Below are 13,664 nucleotides of genomic sequence, written 5' to 3' on the forward strand. Positions count from 1 at the left end.
TTGAGGAGAGGATTGAACAGAGAGTCAATCAGTAAACATTTAAGTACATACTAAGTGTTAAACACTTTTATAAGGACTAGGGATATAAACACAAAAATAACAAGACAATTCCTGCCCTCAAGAAATTACAATGTAATGAGGAAAGATACACAAGAGAAATCTGAAAATCAAAGGAAGGTAAGAAAGTACCTGGCATTTTCACAGTGGAAAAATTAGAAAATCCCGAGGTAGTGCAGCCAAGTGAGAAATAAGATGTTCTGAACTGAGCTCCCTCCTGAAATGAAAATATTGAGACACCCTTTGTGGATGAAGCTTATGTGAAGGGGGCAGGAGAAGAAAACAAACAAATCACATATAAGAAACAACAAGTAGACTTGCTTGACTCAAATAAGGACTGTGTTTAAGAATGGTAAAAATAAATAAAAGTGTTTGTGGAAAAGGAACAGTAAAGGCATCCTAGAATAAGACTTGCTGGAAAATTTCATTTTCCTCTCTTTTTTTAAAAAATAATTCCTCTTTATTATCCATGCAGTGATGAATCATTCAGAGAAAGTTCTACTAAGAATATCATTTTGGCTTATGAATTCCAATCCTCTTTATCATGACCCCATAGCATGAAATTTCTATAAGTCTATAATCAGTACTATGTGGGAAAACTACTTCAATTTTTCAAGTTTTTATGTTCCAGCAATAGACTAAGAAATGATAAACAACAAGAATCAATAAGAAATTCCTAAACACCCTACCACACTACATCTGGGAAAGCTGAGAAATGCAGTTAATCTGGGGCAGGAAAGTGCCTGGCCCTGGATTTGGTGTGAAAAGGCCTTCTTTCAAATCTCAGCTCTACCATATACTAACTAAGTAATGTTAGGCAAGCCATTTACCTTTTTTCTGCCTCCATTTCCTTATTTTTATATGAGAGATAATGAGATCATACCTAGATTCCTTGGTTCTCATGGTATTTTGTTGTAAACCTTAGGGTTTGTATAAAAATGAGCAGCACACCATAGATAAACTTGCCCGTCCAGACAAGGGAGTCTATAGAAAGGGAAATAAACCTATGGAGTAAGTTCTGAAAGTGCAAAGTCAGAGTTAGAATCAGAAATATCACCTGGACAACTAAAAAGCAGTAAAAAAAAATTACAGCCAGGAACATTGTCCAAAGCCAAGATCATCAGTTAGGCCACAGAAAGGTAGAACCAGGCAGTCATGGTAACTTGCCAATTATATAAAAATTCTCTGGAAAATTGTCCACAAGGATAACTTTTTTTTGCCATTACACATGTCATTAAAACTCAAATTTTCCTTTTATTTTGTCCCTTCTAAATACTTGCTTTGTTTTGCATCTGCAATACGTTTGTTGTTCTTTTGTAACAATCAAGTCCAACTCTTTGTCAGTTTAATGAGCCAAAAGAGGCAAGATAAAGTTTTATCTTTAATAGAAACCTGGGTTCTACTAAAGTTCAAAAAAAGGAGGCACTTATTAAGTATCTACTGCTTAGATACTGTGCTAGATACTGGAGATTAAAAAGACAAAAATGAAATAATCAGTCCTTGCCCTGAAGGAGCTTACATTCTAATGGGAGAGATAAATTTATGTAAAATATCTACCAGCTAAATGGAATAGCACAAGCATCTTGAGGAGAGGGGGAGGATGAAGGTTCAGGAAAGGCTTCATACCTGGACCAGAGTTTGGAAGAAAACAGAACTCCAAGAAGTAAAAGTGAAGTAATAGTGAATAGAGGACAAAGGCAGGAAGAGGAGGAGTAGTATTTGAGGAACAGAAAGAATGCCAAATTGACTGCACTTAAAAATACAGAAAGAGAAAGAAAAGTAATTAAAAGCTTAACAGAAAAGACTAATCCTTAGGGTAACATGGATTCAATAGAATTGATTGAGTTTGGGAAGTGATATGGTCAAATGTACCAATTCACTTTTGCAACTGTTGGGGAAGGGAAGGGACTGGAGAGGCAAGACAATACAGGGAGAACGAGTTGGGGAAGTGATGGAAGGGAATGTATATGAAAGATATTGTGAAGGTAAAAACAAGATTTGGTCACTAGATACGTGGGGATAATAGAGAATAAGGAGTCAAATGAAATACGAAAATTGTGAACTTAGGTGACTGGAAGGATGAATTTTCTCCCAAAGTAGTAAGGAACTTTGGAAAAGTAAAGTAGTGAAAATTTTCCAGGGGGAGGAGGAGAGAATGGCAGATTATGAGTTAAGTTTTAGATGTGTTAAATTTGAGGTACTTGTAGGACTTCTACTTTGAAATAGTCAATAAATTAAAATTCAGAACAAAGATGAAGGCTGGATATGTAGATTTGGGAATTTTCTGTATAGAGATAATTAAACCTATAGCACTAGAAACCAACAAAATAGATACAAAAGGCCCAGAACAAAATCTTATACTATATTCAGGTATACCAAAAAAGATGTTGAGCTATTTTCAAGAAAACAAGAAATTCTAAGAGACAGAAGTGAAGTGGGACTTAAGTCCAGGTGTGGGGAACAGCCAATATGAAGGCCAAGAGATGAGATATGATGTATCATATTTGAGGAAGAGAAAGATTGCCATTTTGACTAAACTATAGCAAGGAAGGGGGATTATGAATCAGAGAAATAGTTTGGAGTCAATTTGTAAAGGACTTTAAAATATAAGCAGGGAAGATAATGGTTGTTTTTATCTTATTCCTTATAATAGAATTGAACTTTTATCTATTTTGACATCTATATGACAAACAGAAAAATTTTTTTAAGTTTGTCACCTGCAATTTACTGTAGTTTTTAAGACCATATGAAGCCATGAGAAAGGAAGAAATTAAAACTTTCTAAAATGAACATATTTTTATGTTTTTTATGTTTCAGAAGAAAATTTCACAGCCTACATATTATTTCACTTTTCTATTTCACTATGGCGATGGAGATCTAGGGATGATCAGTCTCAGAAAATGCATATTTTTATAGGACTGGTTAGAAAGTATAGTCTGTATTAATGCTTGTTGAGATATGAAAGAAGTTGGAAATTGTCACCTAAGCTCAGCCTGCCCAAATACAAATACCTCTCTAAAGGTTTGGGGTCAGAAATACCTATTATATAGGTTTATAGGCAGAACTAAATCTGTTAACCAAAGCATGGGAGATGAGGCATTTTTAATTGTTTCATTTTATTATGTAGTTTGTTCCTGTTGCCAGTTCTCCAGTGGACTGTGGACAATATGGCCAAGCGAAAGCTCCTCCCATAAAGATAACAAATGTAATTCTGCATGAAGGAATTAACCATTACTTCGGATCTGACTTCACATTTACTCCTGTAAATGAAGTTATTTTACCCAGTGAATGTAATAAGGGTGAGTGTAATGAAACACTTCATTTTTTAAAAATCTCACTTCCACTTCTTAAAGGTTCTTAGTACTTACCACTACTGAACGTATTATATTTGATCAAGTTTTGTATGGGCAATTTGAATTGGAAGATTCTGAAATTTGTTGTATTTGTGCAAGATACCATGAAAGATGGAAACGAGAGATAATTTTGTTCAAGAACCCTTTTATTACTGATAATCAGACATGAAAAAAAAAAAAAAACAAGGAGATCTATGCTTCTGAGAGAATTCACCACTGTTATAGGGGAAATACAGTTTAGAATCCAAGTTGAAGAAGGATCCCCTATAGATAATAAGGTCTTTCAGAGGTTCCAGTTTACTGATGACATTGTGCTGATTATATCAAGCCTTGGATTATTACAGAGCATCCTAGATGAGATTCACAGCCACTCAAAAGAGTTTGGCCACACTACACAAGAAAAATCAAGTGGATCAAGAATGTCTGTTGTCTAAACTATGATATGCATTTGAATGAATATATACCTTGGACAGATACTGCACATGGATGAATTGGTCCTAGAATTAAACAGGGGGAAGAGAATAGGCTGTATCATCTCTGGAAACCATAACCCCTTTACTGACCCTTAAACTTCATCCAGAAATAAAGGTTCTACTGATAGTATTGTATGGATGAGTCACAGAATACAGTAGCCTCCAAAGAATTAAAAATATGAATCACTCAGAAGGTCATGGAAAGACTCATGGAAAGGTTATGAATAGTCTACAGAACTTAATAATTAAGAAATTATAATGAAGAGCCAGAATAAGAATTATCATCAAAGAAACACATGATTGGGAAGAAAATACTGACTGGTCATATAACAAGAGTGAAAGATGACAAGTGGACAGCCCATGCACCCCACTGGTATTTTCATGACATCAGGAGAATGAATGGAAGACCCCCAGTACATTTATTGAGTCAATCCCCTGTGGCAAACTTATGGGAGGAAATAGATGAATTACATGGGATGGAGAAGTATGGATGAGTTCTGCTCTGCATTCCTGGGAAAAAACATTCATATCTCTGAGGTGATAGATGAACATTAAAATCCTGACTATGATTCTTCCCACCAGTGTGAGCTTGGGCAAGAACCTCCCTTCACCTGAGTTTCAGTTTCCTCATCTTTAAAATGAGAGAATTAAATTCAATAATTTCTGAGATTTCTTCCAGCTTTACCTCTCTAAAACTATAATTCTGTGATCCATTTGAAAACTTGTGCTTGGAATTCTAATCAAATATTTGAATGTGAGAACAGCACATTTGTTCACAATTTGAGTTTACATGATGTGAGATTTCTTATTTCGTGTCTTTTTATTAAACAGTTTTGGAGAGGACTAATGCCTTCTATGGTATAAGCTGAAGACTCCTTTGCTGGGAAGAAAAGATTTAAAAGGATGAGAACTGAGTGTTTCCTATTAGAGGCCAGAAGTTTGTGACTTTGTGAAAGGCAAAGTTAATGAACAGAGATGTCCTGGCTAGTGGGTCAAAGGCAATAGTTAGTATCTAAACCAAATCTACTGAAAGTAAGTTTAAGCTCAGCTTCACAAGTACAAGATGGGGTCTTTATGGCCAGATGGAAATTTGTCTGGGAAAAAAAACTTGCATTTTGATTGGACTACAACCTCAATTTGAATCAAAAGCATGTGACATGACGATGAAAAATTATTAGAATAATCTGAGGATACATTGAGAGAAGCATAGTATCCAGGTGACAGTCCTATTGAATCCTACTCTGTAAAGATTAGATTTCAAATATTGGGTTCAGTTCTGGTCACTGCATTTTTAGAAGACTATAGATATACTAGAGAGTACCCAAAAGAAAACCACCATTACAGCAAAGGGTTTTGAGATGGTGCTAGATGAGGATCATTTGAAGGAAATGGAGGTGTTTGGACTGGAAAAGAAAAGCAATCGGTCAAGCCCTGAAAACTGTCTGCATATGTTTTAAATCCTGTCTCAAGGAAAAAGGTTTAGACTTGTTCCACTTGACTTCAGAGAGCAGAACAAGACAAATGGGCAGACAGATTTCAGGTCAAGAAAAGAAAAAATTCCTTTAAAAAATGGAATAGACTGCCTGAGGAGGTTCTGCCCCCTCCCTCTCCAGAGATCTTCATGCAGAGGCTGAATAGACCTTTGCTGTGTGAATTGTTGAGGAGATTCTTGGTCAGGTACACATTGGAGGAAGTGGCCTCTGAAGACCCTTCCAACCCTAGGATTATATTACTTTCTTATTTTATTTTGAAATCAGAAATACAAGTTGGTACCAGAACCAAACAGTGAACAAAGATACCCAGTTTAGGTATCCAGCTGAAGAGCTAAATATCAAATAGGCATAAAGGGTCTGAACTCCTCCCAAGAGTATCCTAAGTGTATCCCCAGGGATGCACTCTCCCCTATACCACCTTAGTCACTGGGGAGAGTGAGTTCCAACAGTGTTATTTCAACCTAGCCTTCATCCCCATCAATTCAGTTCCAAATTCAGCATGACCATGATTCAGGTGATACTGATGGACGGGGCTTGGCAAGTCACTTGGGATTTCACTTTTCACCATCTAGCTTCCAGCACATCTCAGCTTGGACTCCAGCTGCTGGACTTTCTTAACCTTAGAATGTTATAGCCAACTTTTATCCCTTTCACCTAAAATGGGAGAGGATAAATACAGAAATACAACAACAACAACAAAAAATATAAAAAACAAAACACAAAAGCAACAAACCTCAGAAGACTATATTCACAAACCAGCCTTTGGAAGAATCTGAGATCTTCCTTTTCTGTTATATCCTTTGTCTACTTGTAACACAACCAGGCAAGAAAAAAGTCCACTAAGGGCAAGTATGTGGCTGACTATCACTTTTTGAATTCACCTTGGCCCTGGCTCCACATGTGAGAAAATGAAAAGAAGATAAGAAAAGATAACAGACATGGGTGGTTTAGTGCTACTCGACAGAAAAAGACTCAGGATTCACCACATAGTTAGTGAACCATAGCTAGTTACAGAATATCAGTGCATAAGCATAAGGACCAGTATCAACATTTTGTGCTAAAATAAAGTAAATTGGGGGAGAATGAACAATTGGAGTAGTCAGGAAAAGCCCTATTTGGAAATAGCACTTGATCTTTGAAGGAAACTAGGAGTTCTAAAAGTTAGAAGTGAAGAGGAAACATATTTCAGGCATGAAGCTTATTCAGAGGCCATAGAGGTAGAAGATCATTTTGTGTAAAAAACGGAAAACTAGTTTGACTGAAAGGGAAAGTGAGGGAAAGGTATAGGGAATAGTAACATGTATACTAAATTGAGATTAAGTTGTGAAGACTATAAATGCCAAATATAGTTTATATTTGATCCTAGAAGTAATAAGTCACTAAAATTTACTGAGCAGGACAATGATATGCTCATTAGAAATATCACTCTGGAAGTTATGTAGAATTTGTTTTGGATGAGAGAGATAGTTAAGGCAGGGAGACCAATCAGTGGGCTTTTATTTATAATAATTCAGCAACAGATAAGAATTTGAACTAAGGTGAAGGAATTAATGAAAAAGCATTTACTATACACTATGTGCCAAGCACTATGCTCAGCACTGGATGGGGAGATAGTCCCTGCTCTCAAGAAACTCACATTTTAATTGTGGGATACAGCATATATAGGTGGACTCAGCTGCAAGAGGGATGAAAAGTCCCAAGGAGCCTTAAGATGTAGCAGACAAAGTGATTAACAATGCCTAGAGGTTTGCAGGGTATCACCCTAGGACAGGTGATAAGGTCTAGTGATTCATCAGGTTTAGTTACAGGGCAGATGGTAAGACTCAGTGGCCCTCCAAATTACTGAAAAGAATGTAATTGCTGCCTCTTATCATTCAAATGACAGGAATACATTTCCAGTAGCTAGGAAATGAAAGGAGCTCAGCCCCAGACTATTGGGAAGTTGGGAGAGGGCGCAAGACTCAGACTAGAAAACGGACTGGATGCGTTTCTTCCCCACCCCCACCCCCACCCCTGGGGAGCGATGATAATGCGATTTAGCATCCAACTAGAAGAAGGAGGAAAGTTAGAGAGAAGGACTCATTAGGGACCCAGTGCGCCCCTGGTGTCTGTTGGGATGTACCCGGCCCAAGAAGGGGAAGGGAAATGCTTCCCATAGCACTCTGCTGGACCTCTAGCAGCCCCACGGTTCTGGAGATTGAGCGGGCTCCGGCAGAGGAGAGGTCCGGAGGAGGAAAGAGAAAGGGTTCCCCATGGGGCTTGCTCCCGTGGCCCTTACAGCGGCCCAAAGGGAGTGGCACCATATGGTGACGGCCATGTAAGGGGAACATGCCGTGGAGAAATAATCCAAATAATTGGCAATTGTTTAGATATATGGGAGGAAGGAAAATGAGAAGGTAAAGGCAGATTAGCGACACCGATGGTGTTGTGGTACCCTTGACAGAATCAGCTACGTTCAGAAGAAGGACTGGTTTTAGTTGAAAGGTAATTTTATTTTTAAATTTGAGTATCCGTTGGTCATCCGGTTCAAAACATCTACTAGGCAATTGGCAATGCAGCACAGGAATTCAGAGAGAGAGGAGCTCACTCTCTAAATCTATTGTCTGCATAAAGGTAATCCCATGGAAAGTAATGAGATCGCGACGAGAGTAAAGAGAAAGAAAAGGTTGAGAGGGCCTAGGACAGAGCTGTCAGACCCGTCCACGGGTCCATGTACGCATTGTGGAAGGTGGTCTAAGAAAGGAACCGAGAAGCGGGCTGGCAGTGAGGGGAAGAGGCGAGACTGCCTCGGCAAAGAGAGGGACCGAGAAAGACTGCGGGCTTGGGAAGGAGGAGGGCCGAGGAAGGGAAGATTAAGTGGAGACGGCAAGAACAAACAGCTTTTCCTAGGTGTTTGTGAAAGAAAGGAGAGAAATAGGACAATAGCTTGAAGGGATGGGGGGAGGGATCAAGTGAGGGTTTTTTTTTAAGGATGGGAAAACCTCAGCAGGTTTGTAGACCTCAGGGAAAGAGCCAATAGATAAGGGAGAGTTTGAAGATTGGAGGAGGGAGGATGGTTGCCAGGGCATCTGCTGAAGGACTTGGGAGGGAATGAGATCGAGAATATAAGTAAAGGAAAAAATAACCCCATATTTCAGCTTCCCTTAAATTAGCTGCAGCTGGATAGCATTGTCCTCTAAGGCAATAAGACATTCTTAAAACCAATCACAAAAATAACCTGCCCCTGAAGGTGGTCATTTGAGGTAGAAAATAATTTTGTCAGTATTAATAGCGTCTTTTTCAAATTTTGAATTTGGCGGGCATCAGAAGCTGCAATCATTTGCATATACAAAGAAGAATAGAAAAAAAGAATTGTATATGAAACAATAAATCTCAATTATATACAACCTGAGATTTTTTAAGTATATAATAGATTTTATAATAGATACTGTAATTTCAATACCAACCTACTTGTAACATTTCTTTTTAAATTTACCTCTGCTTTCTCCTGTGTTTTTATAAATGTTTCATTAATGCTCTTCTTTAGCAGGACACCACTATTACCGCTCTCTTTCACAACTCTCCATATCCCTAGAGAAAAAAAAAAAAAAAAAAACCTTCTCTTATAAATAACTAAGAATAGTCATGAAACAAATTACATGTCTGTCTCATTTCCAACCTATATAATACATTATCTTTTTTATCAAGAGGAGGGATGTCTTCTGGAATTGTGGTTATTCACTGAATTAATTAGAATCCTTAAGTTTTTTCCTTTATAGTATTATAGTTATGTTTAAATTATTCTCTTGGTTCTGCTTTATTTATTTTATATCAGTTCACACAAATCATCTTAGAGTGCAAAAATATTCCAAGTGGAAATAGCATTTTAAAATATGCATTGAGAATATGTAATCTAAGGTTAATTTTTAGAAAAATGCTAAACAAATAGTATATGATGCTTCTCATGTAAAAGCAATAAAGTTGTATTTATCATTTCAGCAAGATAAATTTTGTATTTCAGAAAAAAAAGCGAAGAATGCAGGAACTATGACAAATAATCCTCGTAGCATCCATGCAGAAATAATTTTTCAGCAGCTCAGAGGAGTAAATATTTCTCCAACTTTTATGTCACAACAAAACGTCATTTCTCGTTCCGTACAGATGTACCAAGGCAACCGAGATGATGAAAGGTAAAGAAGTTAAATTAAAACAGTTTGAAATAAGTAATTTTTAAGGTTCCCATTTAGCTATAAATTCTGTGGTTGCATTTCCTAAAGTAATATGATTTCCCCTAATTCTTCTGTCATTACCCTTTTCTGGTAACACTCTCACTTTCCACTGATTTTTTTTATCTAAAAATACAGAACTACTAAATATGGAATTCCTCAGATTACATAATTTTCAAATAAAATTATGTAATACTTCATAGACTAATTAATTCATATAACTCACAAAGAATTTAAAATTTATCAAGGTAGAATACAATAGAGTTCTTAGTTGAGAGAACCATTGGAAAAAAATAATTTTTCTAACTATTATTCTAACATATTCATTGAATATAAAAATGAGTCACTCTCTTACCTTTACAAAAAACCGTCTGTAAATTCAAGTCTGAGATTATGTGGACCAAATATTTGTCAAATCTCTGTAAATCTCTACCAGTCCCAGTTGATAACACTTTTATTCCACTCGGTCCTATAAATCTGACTTTCTGTGTCAAGCAATTTTTATAATTGTACAAAGATATAGAAATAAGAGATTAATTATATAATGAGATGATAGGTTGATAGGTAGGTAAGTAGATAGAAGGATAGATAGATAGATGGATGGATGGATGGATAGTGGTAATTTTAAAAATATAGACAGATGACCTTATGTGTGTCATAACACATGTCAGAACTACCAATAAAACCCTACCTAAACATGGAAAGAAAATTGCATTCTTATTCTGCAAGTTAAATTGTTCTTAAATAAATCAAAAATAGCATGACTAAAGCATTTTATTTCTTACAGGATGCCTGGCAACAACTTTTCCAGACAAAATCAAATGTAATTTGCAGAAGAAAAATGAATGTGAAAGAAGAAATTTATTTATGTTCAGTGACAGTGTAAATAAAAGGTAGCAGATAGTGGTGGGTGATGGAAAATGTGAATAAGTTAATCATGGCACTGGTGTTGATGGACAAACTTCAGTATTAACATATGGATGGATAGCTTCATCTTCTCCAGCTCCATATAACATAATCTAAATCTCACCCTTAGTGAGATTTTATTTTCTAAGATCTCATACTTTCAATACAGTTGTCAGGAATTGTTCTTTGTATATTTGAACTTTAAAGAAAAGCATAAATTGTTTTACATCTCACATCATTTTTAAAAGGAAGACTTGAAAAGAAATCAGAGAGTCAAGTAGCTCCATGCTACTTAAGGCATAGAAATAATATTCTGGCCAGATACATCTTAATGAAAGATAAGTATAGGAAATAACTGATTTTGAATAGTAGTGTATGTATACACATACGTACAGACGTGTGTAGATTGTAGGTTATGTATGTGTACATATATGTGCACATATGTATGTATACAGACACACACTCATTTGAGGCTTTATAAAGTCTTGAACAGTCCTTGTCAAACATAGCTACCACTTAGAGCAAGGTGATCTTACAGTTGTTTTCAGATGCAGAATTGTGTACATCAATAAGAACCTAATTTTTGCTAATGATTCAGTCATTGGTTATGCTCTTAAAAATAAAAAGAGTTTGATGGTGGTCCCATATGGTCAATTAGCACACAATAAATAATTTCAAGTTACAAAAGGACATGCTTAATCTGAGTGTTCACCTTTTTAAAATGTTATTTTTAATGATTATATTCTGCTTGCAGTTGTGTTTAAATTATATTATGTAGCATACTATTAGTATAGTAAATTAAAGTTATCATCTACATTTTTTAACCTCTGAAAAAATTTTAATGCAATTCTTAAAATGGGTTACATTTTCTACTTTTTATTTTAAAATACAAAAGCTTAATAAGTCTATAACCCATGTAAAATTCTGTTGGTTTAGCACTAGATGTGCTTTTTTATAATCTGTATTTACACAGGAAAAACTGTTTTTGCTAAATATTTGTCACTCATTATTTTGCTGTTTTTGAAATAAATGGTAATGAAGTTATTCTAAAAGTTACAAAATTCAAATTATATATGAACAATATAATTTCCTTCCAAGCACTGAATATTAGTAATATAATTCATCTAATTCTCAAAGCATCAAGAATAATGAAGAGGTCATTTATTCAATGTTTAATGTGCATTTATTCTGTATGCTTTAAAATCTCAAGGTTATTTACATGGGAATAATTTATGTTGTTTTGTTTTTTTGTAAAAACAAAACCAAAACCTATGCAATTCTAATAACATCCAGAAGATGTCGATGTTGCTCTTTGAATTGTCCAAATACAAAGCCAAGCCTTGTACTCAAGGCTGACTTTAAAATTGAAACAACAGAAATTTGCACTCTTATTGCTAGATGATCATGTTCTCTTTTTACACACATGGGTGGCAAATAATTTGAATTACTATTCTCCATTGAATTAAACTCTTATTATTTTAGGCTTTGTTGAATATTTTAATTGTATATTTATAGTTACTATGGAAAAGAATGAGATATTTTAAAATACATAATAGCTTTGTTGTAGCATATTGATAGGAGCACTGGATTTAAATGTTGAATATCTGAGTTCAGATACCAGCTTTGCCATGTTCTAGGCTTTGGGAAAAATCATTCTTGGCCTCAACTTCCATATCCGTGAGATAAAATGGGGTCACTAAATGAAGTCTAAATTATTTAAAGAAAAGGTCTAACAGTTGCTGTTTTCTACATTGTCGGGTATAAAATAAGACTGTTTTGTATTAAATTTAAAATAATGCCACAGGTGAATCAGTGAATTATTAGTTCAAAGGAGTTATAATTAGGAATTTGAAAATGTATATGTTTTTAAATTTTGTGTGAATTTCCAACATCTACCTAATTTGTAGCTTTTTAAATGTAGAACTAGCAGCAAAAGGACTTGGAAAGTGCAAGAATGAAACAGAATTTTTTGATATAGTTATATCCAAAGGACTGGAGAAGATTTGAGATTATAAGAATTATTAATACAGTCTAATTGGGAGCACAGTAATTCCAGACCCCCAAAGGAATGGAATAGAATATGAAATGTGAAGGTTGAAGATGATTTTTTATTGTAAAGGACGTTGGAGAAAATGACCTTTTAAATGATCTGTTTCCTACCTACAAATATTTACTTTAAACATGGTTGTAATTATAAAAATATTTTGTAAAAACTAAAGTGCCTTATAATAAATGTATATCATTACCATCATTATTATTATGTTAAAGTAATCTTGTAAGAAAGATAGGTTTTTGCTAATATCTTTATGTTTCTCAAGTATGGTTACAGATAAAAAATAACAGATTTACGTTTAAAGAAATTGTTTTCAATTAGAAGACTTAGGTGTGTGAATGTGCCCAAGCATATTTGTATAAACTTATTCACATAAAACTTGATTTAGAAGATTTATTCATTTCCCTCTTTTTTTTAAACAAAGATAGAGGATTGTGAGAGTAGACAATGTCAGACTTATTTGATGTTAGCTAGTTTTGCCAAACTGTTATTTTTCCTTTTTTTTTTATTCTTTGTTATAACAAAGGAATGACTTCCTGTGGGGGAGGAGCCCCTTGCTAAGTATAGGTGATAGAAAAATGAAAACTATCAATAAAATTTTATTTAAAAAATAAAGTAAGTGGATAGCCTGAAATCCTTGAAAAAAAATGTTAATTAAGATCTCATCAGGAGTGAGAAAAAAGACTGAATTTTAGGCCTAGAAATTAACAGAATGAGCCTTGGGTTTTGAGGTTTTAGGCCCTGACGATAATCAGAATAGAGTATTAAATGTGTTTAGCGCCAGATGTTAAATAAACAAAAGAAAAAGAACTGTTTATATGGGAGAAGGGGATCTTTAATATGTGCTAATTAATATATCTTAGTCAAAAAGATATTTCATTTGTTTATTTTCATTTATCGTGATTTCTTGATATTTTTCCTAATAAAGATTTGTTTTAAAAAAAAAAAAAAAAAAGAATACTTGTGTGTTAATGGTACTGTGTCATTTCCATTATCATTTTCATTTCATTAATTTCACTTCCTTTAAAAAGTGTCACATATTTTATCAAATATTTAATTTTTTTAAAAAATAGATCTAATCCTTAGCTCTCTTAGATTTTGTGAAATGCTATTTTCATAAAGGA

The 13,664-nt window shown here is 34.7% G+C and overlaps 1 protein-coding gene across 4 annotated transcripts in view; it reads left to right on the plus strand.

Annotated features, from left to right (window-relative positions):
- Positions 1–13,453, plus strand: part of LRRC9 (leucine rich repeat containing 9) — a 184,250-nt gene extending 170,797 nt beyond the window's left edge. For all 4 annotated transcript variants that reach the window (XM_031952674.1, XM_031952676.1, XM_031952675.1 and 1 more), the window contains 3 exons: positions 3,185–3,356; positions 9,377–9,545; positions 10,369–13,453. In XM_031952674.1, the coding sequence (XP_031808534.1) occupies positions 3,185–3,356; positions 9,377–9,545; positions 10,369–10,408 (381 nt within the window). In that variant the 3' untranslated portion in view covers positions 10,409–13,453. The remainder of the gene's footprint in view (positions 1–3,184; positions 3,357–9,376; positions 9,546–10,368) is intronic.
- Positions 13,454–13,664: the final 211 nt, after the last annotated feature.

This window comes from Sarcophilus harrisii, chromosome 2, assembly GCF_902635505.1.
Source record: "Sarcophilus harrisii chromosome 2, mSarHar1.11, whole genome shotgun sequence".
NCBI lineage: Eukaryota > Metazoa > Chordata > Mammalia > Dasyuromorphia > Dasyuridae > Sarcophilus > Sarcophilus harrisii.